Below are 22,857 nucleotides of genomic sequence, written 5' to 3' on the forward strand. Positions count from 1 at the left end.
AGCATGTATAGCCCTGGAGAAATGCTATCCAACATACAAAATTTCCATACAAAAGGTAACTGCAGCTGAAAAAAATGACAGATTTTACCTGTATGCAGCAAGGAGTGGTGCAACCTGAAATGCATTCCACTGTTCGAAAGTGTCTTACCACGTATGCACATGGCCACAATTTCTCTCTGGGCCATGCTGGGGGATTCTGGTTGCAGAAAAAAGGATAGACAGGTGATATAATTATAAAAATTGGATTTTGGGGATGGGAGTAATAAATAAAAGATAATGTAAAACTGTACAACATAAAACATGATATTGGAGAAAAAAGAATAAATAAAAAAATAAAAATAAGGGAGAGAATTAGTGGTACTTCACTTTTTTGAGTGAAGTTCTGCTTTAAAGGAACCCAAGGATTTTCCAATACATAGCAAAGTGCAAGGGCATTTAAGTAGATATGCAAAATTCAGTAATGCAATTAAATTTATTGTTGAGGAGGTATTTGTGTCCTTCATGAGGGTGCATACAAGAAGGGCCTCGAATCAAGATATTACAGTTAAAACATCTGTAAAATCCTTTTTTTCAGAAAAACCTTAAGGGATGTTTTGTTATATTTTTCTTTGTGATCCACTCTAATGAGCAGGTCTTGTAAAATCTTACTGCTGTTGTAAGTATGTAAATGAGGCTGCTTAACCTCAGGGCACAAATCCCTACCACCAGTAAGGATATGTCCATGTCTGCCGGTGATTTTTTAATATATTCCAAAGGGAAACTGTGTGTCTTTAAAAAAGGAATGCTTTTGATGGTTTCTATATGTTAAATTGTATTCTCACCTATTGTAAAGTTTAGTTAGTGCATGATCCAGAATATGGCAACAGTAACCCATCTCCAAAAATCTGTTCCTTATTAGTTCTCTGTTTGGGATCACAACAAATCCCTTAGTATGTGAATGGATTGGGAAATAGGGAGATTTTCTCTAAGGTATTTAGGATAATCCCTAGAAAAGTGAGGGATGGTATTTCTGCTTGTAGGTTTTCAGTATAAATTTGTGGAGATTTTACCATTCTCACCAACAGACATAGACAAGTCCAGAAAAAACACAGAGCTTCTAGAAAAAACTAAATATGAGTTGGTAAAGAATTCAGAAAATGTAAAAATGCTTCAAACTCAGTGGCAGAGCCCTCCAGATACTGTAAATAACTATGCATCAGTACTATGCTTGTTCAAAATCCTGATAAATAGATGAACAAAAAACATATCCCTCATCACGAAGACCCATAAAAAGGTTAGCCTGAGCGGGAGCCATGGAATTCACCCTTTTTGTACCGCCAAATTTAGTTTTTATAAAGGTATGCTCAAATTTGAAGTAGTAACTTTCTAAAGCAAACTCAAGGCTTTGCAGAATAAACTCTGCGAAGGAACATGACTGGATGCCTTGTAAAAAAGTATTTTGCTGCATTGATTCTGCTTCATTATGGGATATTTGTATATAAGTAACTGATATTAATATAGATAAAATACAATGAAGAAAAATATTTTCTACTGAAAACCGTGGTTATGTATACAATTCTATAGGCGATGCTTGACCAAACATAAATACAAAATGAAAGAATAGAGTGGTCAATAGGCTGATACCTTCAGGTGATTAGACACTGACAGGCTTTTGAGGACAATACCCAGGTGCCTCACTTATAACCCTAACCCACTGCGTGAGTCCTTCGTTTTTTCCTAGTATCCTAAAGTGATGAACCTCGGCTCCCATTTGGAGAAATCACTCTTAGCTTAACTAGTTTATTGTTTTATCTTCGGGTTCTTCAATCACCTCTTCAATCAACTCTTTCACTCTCTTCTAATATTATTATTATTATAATACATTTATATAGCGCCAACAGTTTGTGCAGCACTTTACAACATGAGGGCAGACAGTACAGTTACAATACAATAATATAACAATATAACCAGTGCATCAGGAATTGTGCAACCTCAGAAAAACCTTGGGGGTGGCCTGTAATGTTGCTTTGGGCACTGCATCCTGCATGGATGCTCAACTTGGCACTTGGTGCAATGTTTGTAGTTTCAGGGTTCTATACAGGTCCAGGGCCATGGTCCATCCCTATGGAAACCTGACCCTTAAGACCTGTTTGGGGGTACACCCACCTTGACGGGCAAAGCCTGGACTCTGTACAGGGACATGGACAGGTAAGAGACAGCCTCCCTGTTTCTTTGATCGTTGCTGTAGTCCCACAGCAGGTATGAAACATGTGCTTAACACTGTTTATGTGTATCCTAGTATATAGGATAGTATACATTGTAGAGTAAACCAGGAATGTGTTTGGAACATATTCACTTATACAGTTTTAAACATTCCATTATTATTTTATACCTGCATTAGCTTGCTGCACCTGGAGTGTGCCTGATGTCCATAGTGGCCAAAGCACAATCTGTTAAATCTCAAGCAGTTTGGAAAGAAAATAGTTGGTATCCTACAAATGGGGGGGATAATGCTAAAACAAAAAGGTTGACGTTTGTCAATCAATAATTTTTTTCAGTGGTTGGATAATACCACTCAATCCAGAAAAAACATAACCAATCCTTTGCAGGATGGGCCAAAGAGGAAGTGCAGCCTTGCATATATACAGTAAGACCCTTGCAGCCAGTAGGACACATTTCTGGTTTTTGGGAATGCACTCTGTTGCAATGCTCCTTGCTGTGCATGTCAGCACTAAGCTCCCACCCTTCATCCCAAATTTTGGACTGCCTGCATGTAAGACCTGCCATTTCTTTTGGATGGACACTAGAATCAATTGCATTTTTGTATCCTGGATTTTTGTATCCTGGATGACATTCCTTCAAGGTTATATACATTGTGGGTTTTGTGGTACCCTGTCTGGGACAACAGCAACTTCACTTGAGGCAGTCAGATAATATACAGTTGTGCTCATAAGCTTACATACCCTGGCAGAATTTATGATTTCTTGGCCATTTTTCAGAGAATATGAATGATAACACAAAAACTTTTCTTTCACTCGTGGTTAGTGTTTGGCTGAAGCCATTTATTATCAATCAACTGTGTTTACTCTTTTTAAACCATAATGACAACAGAAACTACCCAAATGACCCTGATCAAAAGTTTACATACCCCAGTTCTTAATACAGTGTATTGCCCCCTTTAACATCAATGACAGCTTGAAGTCTTTTGTGGTATTTGTGGATGAGGCTCTTCTCAGATGGTAAAGCTGCCCATTCCTCTTGGCAAAAAGCCTCCAGTTCCTGTAAATTCTTGGGCTTTCTTGCATGAACTGCACGTTTTGAGATCTCCCCAGAGTGGCTTAATGATATTGAGGTCAGGAGACTGAGATGACCACTCCAGAACCTTCACTTTATTCTGCTATAGCCAATGACAGGTCGACTTGGCCTTGTGTTTTGGATCATTGTCATGTTGGAATGTCCAAGTACGTCCCACGCGCAGCTTCCTGGCTGATGAATGCAAATGTTCCTCCAGTACTTTTTGATAACATACTGCATTCATCTTGCCATCAATTTTGACCAAATTTCTTGTGCCTTTTGTAGCTCACACATCCCCAAAACATCAGTGATCCACCACCGTGTTTTCACAGTAGGAATGGTGCACCTTTCATCATAGGCCTTGTTGACTGTCCTTCAAATGTAGCGTTTATGGTCGTGGCCAAAAAGCTCAATTTTGGTCTCATTACTCCAAATGACTTTGTGCCAGAAGGTTTGAGGCTTGTCTCTGTGCTGTTTGGCGTATTGTAAGCGGGATACTTTGTGGCATTTGCGTAGTAATGGCTTTCTTCTGGCAACACGACCATGCAGCCCATCTTTCTTCAAGCGCCTCCTTATTGTGCATCTTGAAACAGCCAGACCACATGTTTTCAGAGAGTCCTGTATTTCACCTGAAGTTATTTGTGGGTTTTTCTTTGCATCCCGAACAATTTTCCTGGCAGTTGTGGCTGAAATTTTAGTTGGTCTACCTGACAGTGGTTTGGTTTCAACAGAACCCCTCATTTTCCACTTATTGATTAGAGTTTGAACACTGCTGATTGGCATTCTCAATTCCTTGGATATCTTTTTATACAGTTCAACTACCTTTTCCCGCAGATCCTTTGACAATTCTTTTGCTTTCCCCACGACTCAGAATCCAGAAACGTCAGTGCAGCACTGGATGAAAGATGCAATGGTCTGTCAGGAGTCCAGAAACTCATTGACCTTTTATACACACACACTAATTACAAGCAAACAGATCACAGGTGAGGATGGTTACATTTAATAGCCATTCAAACCCCTTTGTGTCAACTTGTGTGCATGTTATCAGTCCAAAATCACCAGGGTATGTAAACTTTTGATCAGGATCATTTTGGTAGCTTCTGATGTCATTATGATTTAAAAAGAGTAAACAAAGTTGATTAACAATAAATGGCTTCAGCCAAACATTAACCATGAGTGAAACATTTTTTTGTGTTATTCATATTCTCTGAAAAATGGCCAAGAAATCATAAATTCTCAGGGTATGTAAACTTATGAGCACAACTGTAAATATATATGTGTATATAAACCAAAAAAGAGCGCGGCACCTACGGGTCTTAAAAAGGTGACCGCACGATGGCGGTTTGTTTTGACAAGGCACAAGCTTGTCTTCCTCAGCTTGCGCCTCGTCGACATGGCAAATTAAACCATCATCGTGCGTTCACCTTTTCAAGACCCTTGGGTGCCGCTCTCTTTTTTGATGTGTATGCGTTGCAGTCTTTGCAGTGCACCCGGATCCAAAAGTATTTTTTGTATGTTTGCCCACTGACAAAGAAATGATCAGTCTATAATTTTAATGGTAGGTTTATCTTAACAGTGAGAGACAGAACAACAAACATATCCAGAAAAACGCATTTCAAAAAAAGTTATAAATTGATTTGCATTTTAATGAGTGAAATAAGTATTTGACCCCTTCACAAAACATGACTTGGTACTTGGTGGCAAAACCCTTGTTGGCAATCACAGAGGTCAGATATTTCTTGTAGTTGGCCACCAGGTTTGCACACATCTCAGGAGGGATTTTGTCACACTCCTCTTTGCAGATCCTCTCCAAGTCATTAAGGTTTCGAGACTGATGTTTGGTAACTTGATAATGATGAGAGTATGCTGTTGTTGCGCCTAGTGCCATTAGTGGTGTCAATAAAAATTGTGTTAAAGTATAAAGTGCAAAAAAATCTGAAACCTTCATCCTTGGTAAACAATATAAGTAAATACACAAATATAAGTAAAAATGTGAAACAAAATGTGTACTTTGAAAAAAATCGCAACAAAATGGCAAAATGGCAAAATCACAATCACACAATAAAACTGCTTAAAACTGAAAAGGTCCTTAAAAGTGCAACATGTTTATGCAATTAATAAGTGAGTCCATAATATTACCAAACATAAGTGAAACAAAATATGAAATCTTCCTCCTTATTGTCCTTAGTGAATAGTGTATATATATGAGTGAATATATATATACATATATATAAAATCAAACTGGTTCCTAAATAATAACAGTGCAAATAAATGTGAAACAATGTGTAATGTGAAAAAATCGCAGCAAAATGGCATAATTGCAAAAACACAGTATCACAGCATACATTGAAAAATCCTTATAAGCAGTTCATAAGTGAGACCATATAAATAATAATCGGTAATCAAAAACGTGCTTGTGCTTCAGTGATCCCCACCACCTCTTAACTAATGCGCTCACCTCTAAGTTTGACCTCTCTTACTAGCTCAAATTTCACCTTCCCCTATATGCTGGGGTATACACGGTGGCCTTCTCTGACCTGCTCCTCCTCATTTGTTCCACTCTAGTAATTTCAAAATAGGTATTTATTAAAAAATAATAACTTACATTTAAGCTGAAAACAAACAGCATCTGTGGTCAGCTGGATACAAAGGTTCCCACCTCACTTCCTGTGTGCAGCAGTGTCATCTGATGTTTGATAACTCGAACCTTCAGCTCCCTCCACATATTTTCTATGAGGTTAAGGTCTAGAGACTGGCTAGGCCACTCCAGGACCTTAATGTGCTTCTTCTTGAGCCACTTTTTTGTTGCCTTGGCCGTCTGTTTTGGGTCATTGTCATGCTGGAATACCCATCCAAGACCCATTTTCAATGCCCTGTCTAGGGGAAGGAGGCTCTCACCCAAGATTTGATGGCACATGGCCCCGTCCATCGTCCCTTTGATGCGGTGAAGTTGTCCTGTTCCCTTAGCAGAAAAACACCCCCAAAGCATAATGTTTCCACCTCCATGTTTGGTGGGGATGGTGTTCTTGGGGTCATAGGCAGCATTCCTCCTCCTCCAAACACGGCGAGTTGAGTTGATGCCAAAGAGCTTAATTTTGGTCTCATCTGACCACAAAACTTTCACCCAGTTCTGCTGTGAATCATTCAGATGTCCATTAGCGAACTTCAGACAGGTCTGTACATGTGCTTTCTTGAGCAGGGGGACCTTGCGGGTGCTACAGGATTTCAGTCCTGCACGGCGTAGTGTGTTACCAATTGTTTTCTTGGTGACTATGGTCCCAGCTGACTTGAGATCATTGACAATATTCTCCCATGTAGTTCTGGTGAGATTCCTCACCGTTCTCATGATCATTGAAACTCCACGAGGTGAGGCCTTGCATGAAGCCCCAGACCAAGAGAGATTGACAGTTATTTTGTGTTTCTTCCATTTCCGAAAAATCGCATCAACTGTTGTTACCCTCTCACCAAGCTGTCTGGCGTCTGGTCTTGTAGCCCATTCCAGCCTTGTGTAGGTCTACAATCTTGTCCCTGACGTCCTTGGACAGCTCTTTGGTCTTGGCCATGGTGGAGAGATTGGAATCTGATTGACTGATTCCTTCTGTGGACAGGTGTCTTTTATACAGGTAGCAAGCTGAGATTAGGAGCACTCTTTTTAAGAGAGTGCTCCTAATCTCAGCTCCTGTATAGACGACACCTGGGAGCCAGAAATCTTGCTGATTTGGGAGGGGATCAAATACTCATTTCACTCATTAAAATGCATATCAATTTATAACTTTTTTGAAATACGTTTTTTCTGGATATTTTTGTTGTTTTCCTGTCTCTCACTGTTAAAATAAACCTACCATTAAACTTATAAACTGATCATTTCTCTGTCAGTGGGCTAACGTACAAAATCAGCAGGGGATCAAATACTTTTTTCCCCTCACTGTGTGTGTGTGTGTGTGTGTGTGTATATATGTATATATATATATATATATATATATATATATATATATATATATATATAGGACAATAAAATAGATAGCTAGTCCTTAGGTCTTAGATAACTAAACCGAGACCTAGTTTAATTTGGCTTCTGAATTGCACACAATAAATTATTTTAGTAATATTCTAGCAACTAAAGGCTTAATTATTAATTACCTAATCTAAGTTTCCCTCAATATTGTGATGCCATCTGACTCTTAAATGTGTAAAATTGTTACATAGACTAAACAACTGCGTAGCTGAGATCTAAGTGATGTGTCAAAACTTTGCATAGCAAGAGAGTTGATTTTGCCCAGAATGTTGGCCAGCTACAGCTATTAACAATAGTCGCCAAAAATGACTGCTTTGAATGCCTTAGCAATGGCTAATATTTGTATGGGAAGTAAAAAGGTGTTGATACAGTTAAGCACCTGACCATATGTTCTCACTGAGCTGAGATGACGGTCTATGTAGAACAGTATAAATGAGTCTTGTGCACACCTGTTATGAGCCAATCCTTGGATGATGTTTTTATCTGATGAAGTCACTTATATTAAATGGTGCTGGTGGGAGATATAATAGGGATAAGTCTGTATAACAGCTGGGGCTGTTCACCGTTTAAGGAGCCTGTCTCTTGTGGGGGCTGATGTCTGGCCGAAGCATGACCTTGACTTCAGATGCTGACAGAAAATCAAAGACTTTAACTTAATTTCAATAAGAGAAAAAGAGAAAATCGGAGCAGTAGGGTCTGACAGAAATCATGATCGAGCTTTGTAAATAAACCTCTTACGTGCTATTGGCAGAATAATTGTAATTCTTTTTTCCATGTGTAGCTCCTTATGGCATTCGAGAGTCTACGAGAAAAACCGGCACACAGAAGGAAATCATGAAGACGGAACAGTAGTAAGTTCCCTAATTTACCAAGACTGATGAGCGGGTTCCTTTCACTATGTTTGTGTAGTCTACAAGTGGAGATAGGCTTAGTGTGATATTATCTTTGTTTCTGTGTTTTGCTATGAGTTTTAACCCAGCTTTGCCTTTGTGACTAATGTGAGCGTAAGGCAAATCAGTTAAGTCCTCTAATTTATAAATAGCATTTCTTGTCTGTATAGTTTTCATGTACAAGTGATGACACTTGAATCTATCTATTGCGTTCCGTGGGAAATAATCTGGTAGGTTTGTTCTCTCTTAAAACAGCACAAGTTGACATAAAAGGCACAAGGAATTACAACCTTCTATAACATTCTCCTGACTGTGGCCAGCAACATAAAAAGAATCTATCAAAGGATAGGAATCTATGTTCTCAGTGAACTACTGGAGCAAAGGGTTTTCTCTCAGCCTTCATTGAACACAGGACTCTACTGCATAACATGTGGGATCTCAAGAGCAGTTACCTAAAATGAGAGGACACCAACAAAAAAGGGCAAACATGTATTAGATTTAGATTTAATGTAACAAATTGCAGTATAGCCTGCCGAACCATAAATCCACAGCTAACATCTGCTAATGCAACCATTTTTATAGTTTTATATATGAAATTATGTGTTCTCTGTTGTACTTGAGAAAAAGATTTTACAAAGAGTACCAAAAAACAAAATTTTCTTTTCATTCTATTTGCCTTGACATTCGTGTGGGTGCAGGTGTGAGTCCCTGAACACACACTGTTCAGGGACCCACACCCACATGGATGTCAGTTGGGAAACAGCAGCTGTGTCTGTGCAGTTGTTGAGTCCCAGTTGACACATCACATGGGTATACTCTTACGTATGCTGGTGTGAATGAGGCCTGAGCACTGGAAGCCACCTCATGTACAAAGGTTGCTTGACACCCTATTTTCCTCTGGTTTCCAGTAGAAAAGGGGTTTACTCTGTGGAGTTCTGTTGTCATGCTCTGGGTGGAATGTTGTGCGCATGTGCTCTCTTTCGCACCATACAGCATAGAGGAAGCATCTCCTGCTACTGCTTTTGCAAAGAGCTATGAGGAACTTCCATACTTAATCCATTTTGCTGCCTGCCCATTGTGACTTTGGGTACCTTCAGATGTCTGACCCTCACCTGTTACCAATTGTTCAGGTTTCTTAAATACCCAAGACTTTGCCTTGTACCCTGAGCCTTTGGAGCAGTTCCTCTGGTGCTGCTTGTGTTGCACCTACTGATGCAGCCAATGTTTCCAGCCTCAGTTCATTTTGCCATCTGCTCCTAGAGTAAGTTCTGTCTTTACAGTGTTTGCCCTGTCTGGTGTGGCTGGCTCAGCTGAGATTTTTACTACAGGATTGCAATAGTTTTATGTTCCAAATCACCCAGTTATTTGCTGACTTTGATCACTTAGGCCACAAATGTACTCCCTGCCTTTCCCTGCACATTCTCTATCTGATCTGTCCAGGGTATGTGAGCCATCAGCTGCTGAGACTATGTCTGATTCTGGTGCAAAATTAATTAGATATATACACTGCGCTAAAAAAAAATAAAATATAAAAATAATAATAAAAAGCAGCTACATACGAAGTGACAACAACCAAACCAAAACTGTGAAGGGAAAATGTAGCGCATAAATTGTGAGAAAAGTCCCCAATCAGGGAAACAGCTAGAAAAATATAAACTTAATAAATAGTGTCCATATCAAAAAATGACTCATAGGTCTAACCACATGGATATATAAAGTCCAATAAGTGAATAAAAAATGAATAAAAAATATATGTAAAGTGTCCCACTGGGAATGGTAAGTAAATGTGTACAGCAGCAAATGTTCAAACACAGATAGATCTTTGAATCTTCCAGGGGAACTGTATCCAGCAACTGCATAAATCTTGATAGAAATAGTGTGTAAGAAACTCTTACCAGATGCATTGGATTCCCATGTCAGCGACAGGGAACCACTCGAGCGGATAGCCTCTCAGGGCCTGGAAGCGGACATCACGACTCTGGAAACGTTCTAGGTCAGACTCTGCATGGATCTCCCGGGGTCACCAGGTAGGTCCTCACAAAAGGATATCCAAGATACGGATCAGAAGAGGTGGTGCGTCTCGCATGCGACTGAAGTGGGAGCTGGATTTTCTCTCAGATAGTATGTGGAGAAAAAATAAACGGGCTCCACATAGTGTAGATAAGCACGGTGGGTTTTTTATTTCTAAAAAAAGCCTGGTTACAATAAAAATGTGATCACAAAATAAAAACAAAAATGGGCAACAAGGAGGATGCTGAAAGCGCTTTCAGCATCCTCCTTGTTGCCCATTTTTGTTTTTATTTTGTGATCACATTGGACCAACATGCTGGAGGATCATGGAGGATCATCCAACATGGATCCAGTCAGATAACATCAAGGAAGTGGCATATAGCAACCTTAATGGAGGAACCCAAGTCTTCATACAATAAGAGTAGAGTTGATCCTGTCATGGACAAAACTTAAACTTCCAACCTTGTCGGACATGTACTGTCCAGGTGTAAACAATTGATAGGCAGGTTTCCTCACTGGACACAGGAGAGTGGTACCAGGACTGAAAGGTGTTCTAGACCTGTGTACCAGGCCATGGACATCAGATGAGGACCTCCTGGTCTGCAGGTTCAACAAAACTGAACAGGTTTGCCTGCAGGGATCCTATAGCAGAAGCTGTGGAACTCTGGCAACTCCATAGAATTGGCACACTTATCTCTGACTTTCCTCTCCTAAAAGTCCTTTCTTGTCTGCTTTGCAGGATCAAGGTGGAGGGCATTCCAGACATTTTCATTTCTCTGGCTTGGCACAGGTGGTTGTTGTACTCTGACCTTGTCAGACCCCTGGCGGATGGACCGTGGGCTTTAGATCATCTGAATCTTCTCTCTCAAGGATCGATTTACCATCTTGCTTCACAGTCCCTGGCTTTAACATCATGGCTGTTGAAGCCCAGGTTCTGAGAGACAGGGCCATCAGTGATTCCTACAATGTTAAAAGCTAGAAGTTTACTTCTTGAAAGGTCTATTATTGGACATGAAATGCATATTTCACTTGGTGTAAGTCTCGGGGCTTCCCCTCTAGGAGTTTCTCAATCGGACAAATTCTCATTTCCACAGCTGGGTTTAGGCTAGTATTTGTCAGCATCAAAGGTCAGGTTTCTTCTGTTCCTTTCTTGTTTCGGAGACCATTGGCCTCTCACTCCTTAGCCTCCTTTAAAGCAGTAATAAACCCAAAAGCAATCATTTATTACATTGCAGGCTTACCAAATCTTAGATGTGATGGCTGTTTTAGTTTCTATTTTTAGACTTCCTTTCTTATATTTTTATCGGTGATCCAGTCAGCAAGTCTGTTGTTTTTCACAAGCTCAAGCTCTCCAGCGGAATGTATCAGTTTACATTGATTAGACAAACCACTTATCACTGATAGGGGTGTTAAAATTATCAGCTTTTATTTATTCATGCAAAAACCTTTACCCCAAATGGGAATAGAAAAAATGTTTCCTGTAACTGCTTATAAAGTGTGAGCTGGAGTTTGGCTTCCATTTTTTAGTGTATCTTAATTTGCTAAAATATTTAACACTGCCCTCCCCCCAGACTGACAATGCTGCTGCCTGATGTGCCTCCTGTGTGCCTTCATCCAGAGTTGTGTCTCACTAATACATGCATTGTGTTACTGGCCAGATCACCAAGTGAAAACAGAGGTGGAAAAAGCCAAAGAAAATAAAACTGATGCAGCCACCGCATCTAATGACTGGTAAGCTGCAGTATAATACATTTTGGTTTTGGGTTTAATACCATTTTAACTCCACACCTTATTTTGGGAAGTCTCTTATGCAGATCTCCTGGTTCGTTCTCATGTTACATTGTAGAATCATAATCTGGTTCTCTCTGCTCTTCAGAAACCACCTTGTTGAACCCAGTATCTCTCTCGAATCTCTCCTATAATATGGTGTTCCTTGTAGCCATTGGCTCTGCGAGGCAAATGTCTGAACTAGCGGCCTTGTCCTGCAAGGATTTCCTTTTTGTACAAGGTAGTGTCTGCCTTTCACATTAACCAGGAATTTCCCTCCATTATCAGGATGGGGTTCAGGCTGTGAGAGTCTAACTTTCAGCTACTACTATTTTTTTTTACAAAGACTAAAATTCCCTTTTTGTCATCTCTAAAGATACACAGACTTTTGCACCATCTATAAATGACTTGGACATACCATCATTCAAGCTCATGGTTTCAAGCAGTGGATTACACCCTTTCCTGTCAGTGTACACTCTACTAGATCTGTGAGTGCTTCTTGGGTGTTTGGCATTAACTGTTTCTCCGATTTGAAAGGCAGCTACCTAGTCTTCTGTTGACACCGGGTGGATGTTGTTGCTTTATCCGACTTCACCTGTGGGTGTAAGGTATTTTAGGTGGCAGGCTTTTTGAACTGCAAGCAGTGCCCAGTTTGTTGTTTTTTTAATAGATCCTGTTAGTGTTTGTTTGCTGTGTTGCCCACCCCTCAGTTGGACTGCTTTTGGATGCCCCAAAGGTGAATTACTTCCTGTGTTTCTCAATGGAAGAAAATAGGATTATTTTTAGCTACTGCAAAATCCCTTGAGGGACAACCCCCTGAGTTTATGATCAGGCTTATGATCAGAGTTATCCCCTCCTATGACTGCAGTTTTTTGTTTGCCACTGCCCGACCCCCCTTGGTGCCTCAATATACTGTAACCTAAAGGTGAAAGAGTTGTGTCCCTCATTGGACGACTCACAGTAAAAGAATTTAATTGCGAGTACAAAAATCCAATTTCGAATAAGCATGTTAGAGTACAGGGTTTTCATGAATCTTTATTGCCGTGCTGGAAACAGTTTAGACCTCTCTCTGAGCATTATGCACAGGACCTAAATTTAATTGACTTTAGAATTACATACTTCTTCCACCTTCTATGATCTTACTACGGTGAAAGAAAAAGTATTTGATCCCCTGCTGATTTTTTATGTTTGCCCACTGACAAAGAAATAATCAGTCTATAATTTTAATGGTAGTTTTTTTCTTAACAGTGAGCAACAGAATAACAACACAAATATCCAGAAAAATGAATTTCAAAAAAGTTCTAAATGGATTTGCATTTTAATGAGTGAAAAATGTATTTGATTCCCTATCAATCAGAGCGATTTCTGGCTCCCAGGTGTCTTGTATACAGGTAACGAGCTGAGATTAGGAGCGCTCTCTCAAAGGGAGTGCTTCTAATCTCAGCTTGTTACCTATATAAAATATACCTGTCCACAAAAGCAATCAAACAGATTCCAATCTCTCCACCATGGCCAAGTCCAAAGAGCTGTCCAAGGATGTCAGGAACAAGATTGTAAACCTACACAAGGCTGGAATGGGCTACAAGACCATCGCCAAGCAGCTTGGTGAGAGGGTGACAATAGTTGGTGTGATTATGGAAGAAACACAAAATAATTGTCAATCTCTCTCGGTCTGGGGCTCCATGCAAGGTCTCACCTTGTGGAGTTTCAATGATCATGAGAACGGTGAGGAATCAGCCCAGAACTACATGGGAGAATCTTGTCAATAATCTCAGGGCAGCTGAGACCATAGTCCCCAAGAAAACAAGTGGTACCACACTACGCCGTGAAGGACTGGAATCGTGCAGTGCTCGCAAGGTCCCCCTGCTCAAGAAAGCACATGTACAGACCCGTCTGAAGTTTGCTAATGAACATCTGAATGATTCAGATGAGAACTGGGTGAAAGTGTTGTGGTCAGATGAGATCAAAATCAAGCTCTTTGGCATCAACTCGCTGTGTTTGTAGGAGGAGGAATGCTGCCTATGACCCCAAGAACACCATCCCCACAGTCAAACATGGAGATGGAAACATTATGCTTTGGGGGTGTTTTTCTGCTAAGAGGACAGGACAACTTCACCGCATCAAAGGGACGATGGACGGGGCCATGTACTGTCAAATCTTGGGAGTGCACCTCCTTCCCTCGGCCAGGGCATTGAAAATGGGTCGTGGATGGGTCTTCCAGCATGACAATGACCCAAAACACACGGCAACAAAGCAGTGGCTCAAGAAGAATCACATTAATGTCCTCGTGTGACCTAGCCAGTCTCCAGACCTTAATCCCATAGAAAATATGTGGAGGGAGCTGAAGGTTCGACTGGAGGAGTGGGGCAAAATCCTTCCTGAGATGTGTGCAAACCTGGTGGCCAACAAGAAACATCTGACCTCTATGATTTCCAATAAGGGTTTTGCCACCAAGTACTAAGTCATGTTTTGCGAAGGGGTCAAATACTTCTTTCTCTCGTTAAAATGCAAATCAATGAATTACTTTTTTGAAATGCAATTTTCTGGATATGTTTGTTGTTGTTCTGTCTCTCACTGTTAAGATTAACCTACCATTAAAATTTTAGACTGATCATTTCTTTGTCAGTGGGCAAACGTACAAAATCAGCAGGGGATCAAATACTTTTTTCCCTCTCTGTATGTATGAAATTTTTTTTTGTATATTGCACAGCACGGTTTTGATGTGATTACACAATATGACAATCCACTTTGTAATATTCGCTTATCAAATTGGCCACTTCTGGAGTCAGAATGGATACAATCTGATGCTATCAATGATGCTTAAGATGGATCATTTTAGGATTAAGAGCTTCATGATTGGACAAAACAGAGCAATTACAATCATTGATATATTGCCAATAACTCTGTCCCTCCCTTAGAGTATTGGCTTTTTACTAGTCTATTTTTTGTAGAATGGGGACACCTATACACAATCTTTGATTTGGCTATCCTGCGATCTGCTTTCTATAGCCACCATCATTTTTGTCAATTTTGGAATATATGTAGCACAGGAATATTGAGGGTATATCTATTTTCCAACCTGGTTGCTAGTGCTAGACATTGAAGCCCTTGATAGTATCATCTCTCTTTTCAAAGGCCTACAAGTTCTTTGAACTTTGCCAGAGAAGCAATGAACAATGGGAATACAATGAGTTTGTGCTGGAGCATCTGGCATTTATTTTGATGCATAATGTTTTCACCTTTTGGGTGCTCCCAATACCCCCAGGACCATGGTGCAGAGGTAGGGACGTGCAGTGTATTCTCATTGTTTACGGCTTTGACTTAAGAAAGTTCAAATAACTTGTAGGCTGGGCAGGCTTTTTTAAGTGTGGTGCATGTAGTTCTTGTCAATATGTCAGTAATTATTACCGCTTTATTTTGCCCAATGAGGACATTTTTATTTCTAAACATTATATACTGTAAAACACTGGGGTGGTTTATCTGTTGTCCTGCAAGTGTGGGTCATAATACAATGACAAGATAAAAATGCCAATTTTGGCAAAGAATCCATGACCCAATTTATTCTATCAATAATGGCACTGATGTTGGACGAGAATGCTTGGCTCGCAATATCCACTCTAATACAGCCCAAAAATGTTCTATCAGGTTGAGGTCAGGACTCTGTGCAGGCCAGTCAAGCTCCTCCACCCCAAACTTGCTCATCCATGTCTTAATGGACCTTGCTTTGTGCTCTGGTCCAAATCATTTGGTGGGGGGGGAAATTGGTGTGGGGTTGTTTTTCAGGGGTTGGGCTTGACCCCTTAGTTCCAATGAAGGGAGCTCTTAAGGCGTCAGCATACCAAGACATTCTGGACAATTTCATGCTCCCAACTTTGTGGGAACAGTTTGGGGATGGCCCCTTCCTGTTCCAACATGACTGCACACCAGTGCACAAAGCAAGGTCCATAAAGACATGGATGAGCAAGTTTGGTGTGAAGGGACTTGACTGGCCTGCACAGAGTCCTGACCTTAACCCGATAGAATACCTTTGGGATGAATTAGAGTGGAGACTGCGAGCTAGGTCTTCTCGTCCAACATCAGCACCTGACCTCACAGATGCGCTTCTGAAAGAATGGTCAAACATTCCCATAGACACACTCCTAAACCTCGTAGACAGCCTTCCCAGAAGAGATGCTGTTATAGCTGCAAAGAGTGGGCCAACTTAATATTGAACCCTGCAGGCGAAGACTGGGATGTCAATAAAGTTCGTGTGTGTGTGTGTGTGTGTGTGTGTGTGTGTGTGTGTGTGTGTGTGTGTGTGTGTGTGTGTGTGTGTGTGTGTGTGTGTGTGTGTGTGTGTAAAGGCAGGCGTCACAATACTTTTGACAATATAGTGTATATACATATGGAATCTACATATGAGGTATTGGGGGTTATTTACGAAAGGCAAATCCACTTTGCACTACAATTGCAAACTACAAGTGTAAAGTGCACTTGAAATTGCACTGAAAGTGCATTAGGAAGTGCAGTCGTAGATCCGAGGGGGACATGCAAGGAAAATAACAAAACAGCATTTTAGCTTGCACATGATTGGCTAAGAAAATCAGCAAAGCTTCCCCTAATTTCAGATCTACCCCTCAGATTTACAGCGACTGCACTTCCAAGTGCACTTTGCACTTGTAGTTTGCACTTGTAGTGCAAAGTGGATTTGCCTTTTATAAATAACCCCCACTGTGTATTTTAGAACACAGTTCAGCCTGTGATATGATGCTTATCGCATACAAATATGTGATTGTCTATGTGTTTATAGGGCTTAGCAGCTGCAATGCAATGGACTGTGTCCAACATCTTCAGAAGAGAATTCAGTAGTAGGAATCTCAACTAAAGTTCCTTTGCCTTTTCCTTTTTGTTTTTTAGATATGTTATATATAGGATGTAGTAGTAATACACTTGATGCAAGTTGTTTACATGTACTGTACAATAGTATTTGTGAATATTCTATACTAAAATACTACACACCAAATTCTGTGTCTTTCAGCCCTGAAGGTCACGTTCCTGTTCAATTAAATTATCATCTGAGTGATATCTTCTTGGACCTGTTGAACTTTGCAGCTGAGTTTCTTGTTATAGGAGGAAGATTAGTTTATTGGTTACCTGTGTACCGTCCAGAGTAAGTGTTTCAACTCTCTATGTTGAGTTATATTTTGATTGTAGTTGTGTGCCTTTTAATACGATTGCAGCATTTCTGTGCTATGATGCGTGTTCTGATGGCTTTAAAATACGTATAGCAAAATAATTTTATTATTGGCAGGAATAGAGAACTATATTTTAGTATTTATTGTTCAGATATACTATTCTATTGAAGGGTGCCAGTGTAAACAGTGCATTTTCTTGCCAATATTTGATTTTTGTTACATTTGACAGATAAAAGAATATTTTAAACTGTATAGAAAAGCATTCATAATAAAATGCATTAATTTGTGGGAGTCAGCCAATATAATTTGTCCAAAATATCTGAATTCTTAGAAGATAATTCCTTACTGTAGACTTATGCACCAGTGGATGGTAGAATATCATTAGCAATGCACCTGCTTCTTTTTATTATCCTTTAGGCTGAGCCTCTAAATATGATTTTCACCAAGCAAACAATATTATGCGCACCATAAGCGAAAGGCAGGCTGTGTTTTAGCGAGAAGCGATAATCATCTCTGTCTGAAAGATAACATCAAACTACAAAGATTATTTGTTTAATCTCACATTAACATCATTGTTGTGTCTGAATTTTTAACATTCTTCCGATAGTAACCCTTGTGCAGTGAAATAGAAATTTCAGCGTGTGTATGTATTTCTGTAGACATCCCAGTTATAGTGAGGCTTTGCAGTGCAGCTTTAGTACAGTAGTTAACCATATATTTGCCACTGATAGTTTAAAGAAATGTCACAGAGTAAACTTTGTTGTAAATGCTGCATTTCAAGTCCCAAATGTATTTCAGAAGGATGCTGGGGGGTTAAATTATCCATGTATTTCTTGCATAGCTCTCAGTAACACCAGGGATACAATTTCCTCACAGAAGTTTGTGCCTCCCCCAAAAGACCATAACAAAGGTGTCCTTCTCCTGTGGCTGATTTTCCAAGTTTGTTTGAATTATGTAGAATCCATCTTGGTGAGCATGACTGTACCTCACAACTGGAAGCCATGAGGTATAAGGAGTTAGCACTTGGTTCATTTTACCACCAACCAAACAAACTGGCTTGCCAGTTTTAGATATAGTGGACCTTTAAGAACTGCTATAAGTATAACTAATAGACAAACATTCTTATTGACCAGGGATATGCAATTAGCGGACCTCCAGCTGTTGCAAGTCCTACAAGGACTACAAGTCCCATCATGCCTCTGCCTCTTTGTGTCATGCTTTTGGCTGTCAGAGTCTTGCTATGCCTCATGGGAGTTGTAGTTCTGCAACAGCTGGACGTCCGCTAATTGCATTTCCCTGTTATAGACTATTTCCTTTGTGGTATCACTGAGCAAGCTAATGTCTCTTCTGATCATGTTTCTAAAATTATTTGTGAGGTATACCCACTTGATCTCATACTGTACAATTTATTACCAGCTTTAAAACAATCCTCTGGCCTATTGTTTTTTAAATTTGGAAAGAGCTGAGAAGGGTTTGAAGCTCTATCAGGTGTAGAATTGTGGTCTTTTTAGCTGAGGAGATTTCCCTGCACTTCCTGTTTTAGGTTACACCCTGACACACAAAGTATCCCTGGCTTGCCTGTATAAATGTCATAAATATGATGAAACTTCTGGCTGGCCATAACCATGCTGAAGCAAATCTGTAGAGGTTTTCCTGCTCTGCGCTGTTTATGATGTGCGCTACTGGTATAAACGGCTTTGTTTGATAAAGAATGCTAGTCCTTAAAGTAGGACTATAGGCACATTTTTTGTTTTCCATTTTGGATAGAGCAGGGGAGGATTATACCCCTGTCAATTTTTTTTTTATTTGTGTCCCATTCTGGAGATTTCCCTTCACCTCCTGTCCTATAACCAAACAGGAAGTGAGAGGAAATTACTGGAAATTAAGGGAATTGCTTGGGGACCCCCAGTGCACCAGAACTAGTGTGCCCATTGGAAGATTTCCCCTCTATTACTTTTTTGTGGGCAGCCCAAAATGTGGGGTTTTCTTTTACTTTCACTTTCAATGATAATGGTAAACAGGACAAATAGAGAGGGTGAATCTACTTAACAGGGGCACAGACAGCAATAAAAACGGACAAGCGTTCTAATCCCTCCGCACTCACAGAGCCAGTCCCGGTTGGGGAAAGATCACGACCATATGATCAGGATCTGCCCAGAACCCTGGACCAGCACCTGGCTCAGCCTCTCAGTGAGCTGCTGAGAGCCTGGGCCAGCCGCTTCCCAGCCCAGCACTCCAGTAAGCGCGGGGGGGAGGATGGCAAAGCAGGCAGCAGTGACTGACAGACCGGACTCACGGAGCACTGAGACCCGAGTGATCAGCACTGTTTGATTGCTCGGTTCTCAGTCATAGAGCTGGTGGGAGACAAATGCAGCATCAGACTGATGCTGCATCCACCTAGGTCAGGCATGTCCAAAGTCCGGCCCACGGGCCAATTGCGGCCCACGTTCCGGTTTCAAATGGTCCGCCTGGTGATTTGGACATTTATATCTTTTGTGGCCCCCAACGAATCCCCGAGCGCCGGGGGCCACAAAAGATATACATGCTGGCTGCCTTGGCGGGGACAGGGAGACGACAAGTGCTGTACATACAGGTGAATTTCCTGTTTGCATGGCGGCCTCTGTAATAGGAAGTCTCGTCTCATGCGCTGCCATTGGATGACTGTACCGTCCATCATAGGAGGCGGGACTTTAGTATTAAAGAGGCCACCGAGAAAACAGATTCTGCTCTATGTAATCTGTTGGCGCTCGTCCCGCCCCCTCCCTGTCCCATCCGAGGTTGCAGATGTGCATCAGTCAAGCTGAACTGATGGCAATGGTGATTCTGCATTCCTGACAATGGGGGTGCTGCATTCCTGGCAATGTGGGTGCTGCATTCCTGGAAATGAGGGTGCTGCATTCCTGGCAATGGGGGTGCTGCATTCCTGACAATGGTAAGGCATGGCAATAGTAAGGCATGGCAATAGTGAGGCTGCATTCATGGCAATGGTGGGTCTGCATTCATGGCAACGGTGGGTCTGCATTCATGGCAACGGTGGTGCTGCAGATGGGCACCGACCCTTATTTTGCTTCACAGTACTTTATTTAAAATTTAAGTTTTTTTCCTGAAACTTCCCTCTTAAAGTGAAGGTGCGTGTTATACGCCGATAAATACGGTATAGCCAAATATCACGCCAAGCTCATCTTTTCACCACACACAGCCCCAAAGGCAAGAGAATTCTTGTTGGGCAGTGTATGAGTGCTCGGACGAACACACTAATGCCCCGTACACACGGTCGGACATTGATCGGACATTCCGACAACAAAATCCTAGGATTTTTTCCGACGGATGTTGGCTCAAACTTGTCTTACATACACACGGTCACACAAAGTTGTCGGAAAATCCGATCATTCTAAACACGGTGACGTAAAACACGTACGTCGGGACTATAAACGGGGCAGTGGCCAATAGCTTTCATCTCTTTATTTATTCTGAGCATGCGTGGCACTTTGTCCGTCGGATTTGTGTACACACGATCGGAATTTCCGACTACGGATTTTGTTGTCGAAAAATTTTATATCCTGCTCTCAAACTTTGTGTGTCGGAAAATCCGATGGAAAATGTCCGATGGAGCCTACACACGGTCGGAATTTCCGACAACACGCTCCGATCGGACATTTTCCATCGGAAAATCCGACCGTGTGTACGGGGCATTAGACCAAATTTTAATGATTCAAAGAATGTCAGGCAATATGGTCGGCCCTTACGCACGTTCACTTCATCAAATCTGGCCCTCTTTCAAAAAAGTTTGGACACCCCTGACCTAGGTAAATATGATTCTTTAAAAAAAAAAAAAATTCCAGAACTTTTCTTTTAAATATAGAAAATGTAATTGCTAATACCTTTAAAGTAAAAAAGAGCCTTGAATGCAGATGCCATCTGAAAAAAATGAAGGCTAGTATCAATCAACTCTGACTTCACCTACATAATATTAATGCACAAATAATACACATTTTGATGTTCATTAAAGATTTATAGTGCGCTATAAAACAGTTGATATTTATATTCTAATTTTTTTTTAAAGTCATGTGACTGGCACAGCACCAATCAGGGCTGGCCAGACACAGACTCAAGCTGCGGAGAACATACATCAGCAGAGTAATAGAAGCCCCTCCCAAAAATCTTTCCCTGCAGATGCAAAAGAACAGGGAAATATCGTGTGACTTAGAGGATTTAAAAAAAACAAGAACAAAATACAGTTGCATGAAATATATGATTAATGTGAATGAATTATGGCAAATTACACTTCTCTGTTTAGTATCACTTTAACTTTCCTTTACAGTACACATGTGGAGTTGTATACATAGTATACCTGCAGCACTGACAACATAAGCATCATCCGCTCAGTACTTGGAAACATTTAAAGAGCACAGTTCAATGGTAATTAACAATATGAGGGGTAGAGTCTTGCTCCTTTAATTTTAAACCTGGCAGCGGTTAAATTTTTTATCCATGAACTTCACCCTGTGACAAGTTGCTATATTTTGAAACCAAACACTCATTTTCAACAGCTTTTAGAAGTTAATATTGTTTGACAAGTATTGGATAAAGGGATTAGGTACTTGTTCTGGTTTATTGCTGAGAGTTAGAAATCAGTTTGGATATGGGATGCTGAGAACGTGCACTGAGCAAATCCAGAGAGCAGACAGTATTATGACACAGCGAGGAAAGGCTACAAACATGTCCTATTTGGAGATATTTTACACTTCTCATAACCAGAAATTCCTCTGTGTGAAATGTAAAATTAATTAGAAGCCTAATAGTTCTCTTAAGCCTGCGACTGCCATCTCATAGTACTTGTTTTATTTAGGCTCTAAAAGAATTAATACATCTATTTAAACTGAGGTCATTTTTTGTGGAAAAAGGAAAAAAAGGGAAATTCTTGCTTGATGAATCCATAACGTTTTCTGCTTTTTCACCTCTTGTATTCAGAAAGTGTAAGGATGTTGAAAGTTTAAAGTTGACTGGTATGTTACTGCAGGTAACAGTTGTCTGTAGTTTCCGTGCACTCCTGTACTTACAGCATGCTAGCTATAAATCTGCAGTGTGAGATCTAAGGCAATGCTGCCTCTAACTGCACTAAACTAAAGAGAATTGGAGTAAGATTTGATGATGGTACTATTTATTATTATTATTATACAGGATTTATATAGCGCCGACAGTTTACGCAGCGCTTTACAACATTAGGGCAGACAATACAAGTACAATACAATTCAAAACAGGAGGAATCAGAGGGCCCTGCTCATTAGAGCTTACAATCTACCTTGCTGCCCCTTGTTCTCCTAGACCAGGGGTCCTCAAACTACAGCCCACGGGCCACATGCGGCCCGCCGAGGACATTTATCCGGCCCAATCCACCCAGGGCCGGATTCCCGACAATCCAGGCTCGGGCCGGGGCCAGGTCGGCTCGGCTTCGGCAGGGAGCATATCCGCTCCGCTCAAGCCTCCTCCCCCACACCAGTAATGGAGGGCTCCGTGTGCCGCGCTGCATGCTGGGAAGTGTAGTTCCCAGCACAGTCCCGCACGGAGACAGGAGGCGCGAAGAGTGACAGCGAGAGCGGAGGCTTCAAGCAACAGCCTACGAACAAGTGAGGACCCCACTGTCCCACTGTCCCCCTGTCCACCCCACTGTCCCCCTGTCCACCCCTCTGTCCCCCCCACTGTCCCCCTGTCCACCCCACTGTCCCCC

The 22,857-nt window shown here is 41.0% G+C and overlaps 1 protein-coding gene across 3 annotated transcripts in view; it reads left to right on the top strand.

The window, feature by feature from the left end:
* TRMT11 (tRNA methyltransferase 11 homolog) overlaps positions 1–22,857 on the top strand; it is a 139,489-nt gene that overhangs the window by 88,519 nt on the left and 28,113 nt on the right. For all 3 annotated transcript variants that reach the window (XM_073627208.1, XM_073627209.1, XM_073627210.1), the window contains 2 exons: positions 8,070–8,139; positions 16,973–17,104. In XM_073627208.1, the coding sequence (XP_073483309.1) occupies positions 8,070–8,139; positions 16,973–17,104 (202 nt within the window). The remainder of the gene's footprint in view (positions 1–8,069; positions 8,140–16,972; positions 17,105–22,857) is intronic.

Source organism: Aquarana catesbeiana, linkage group LG04 (genome assembly GCF_042186555.1).
Source record: "Aquarana catesbeiana isolate 2022-GZ linkage group LG04, ASM4218655v1, whole genome shotgun sequence".
In the NCBI taxonomy this organism is placed as follows: Eukaryota; Metazoa; Chordata; class Amphibia; order Anura; family Ranidae; genus Aquarana; species Aquarana catesbeiana.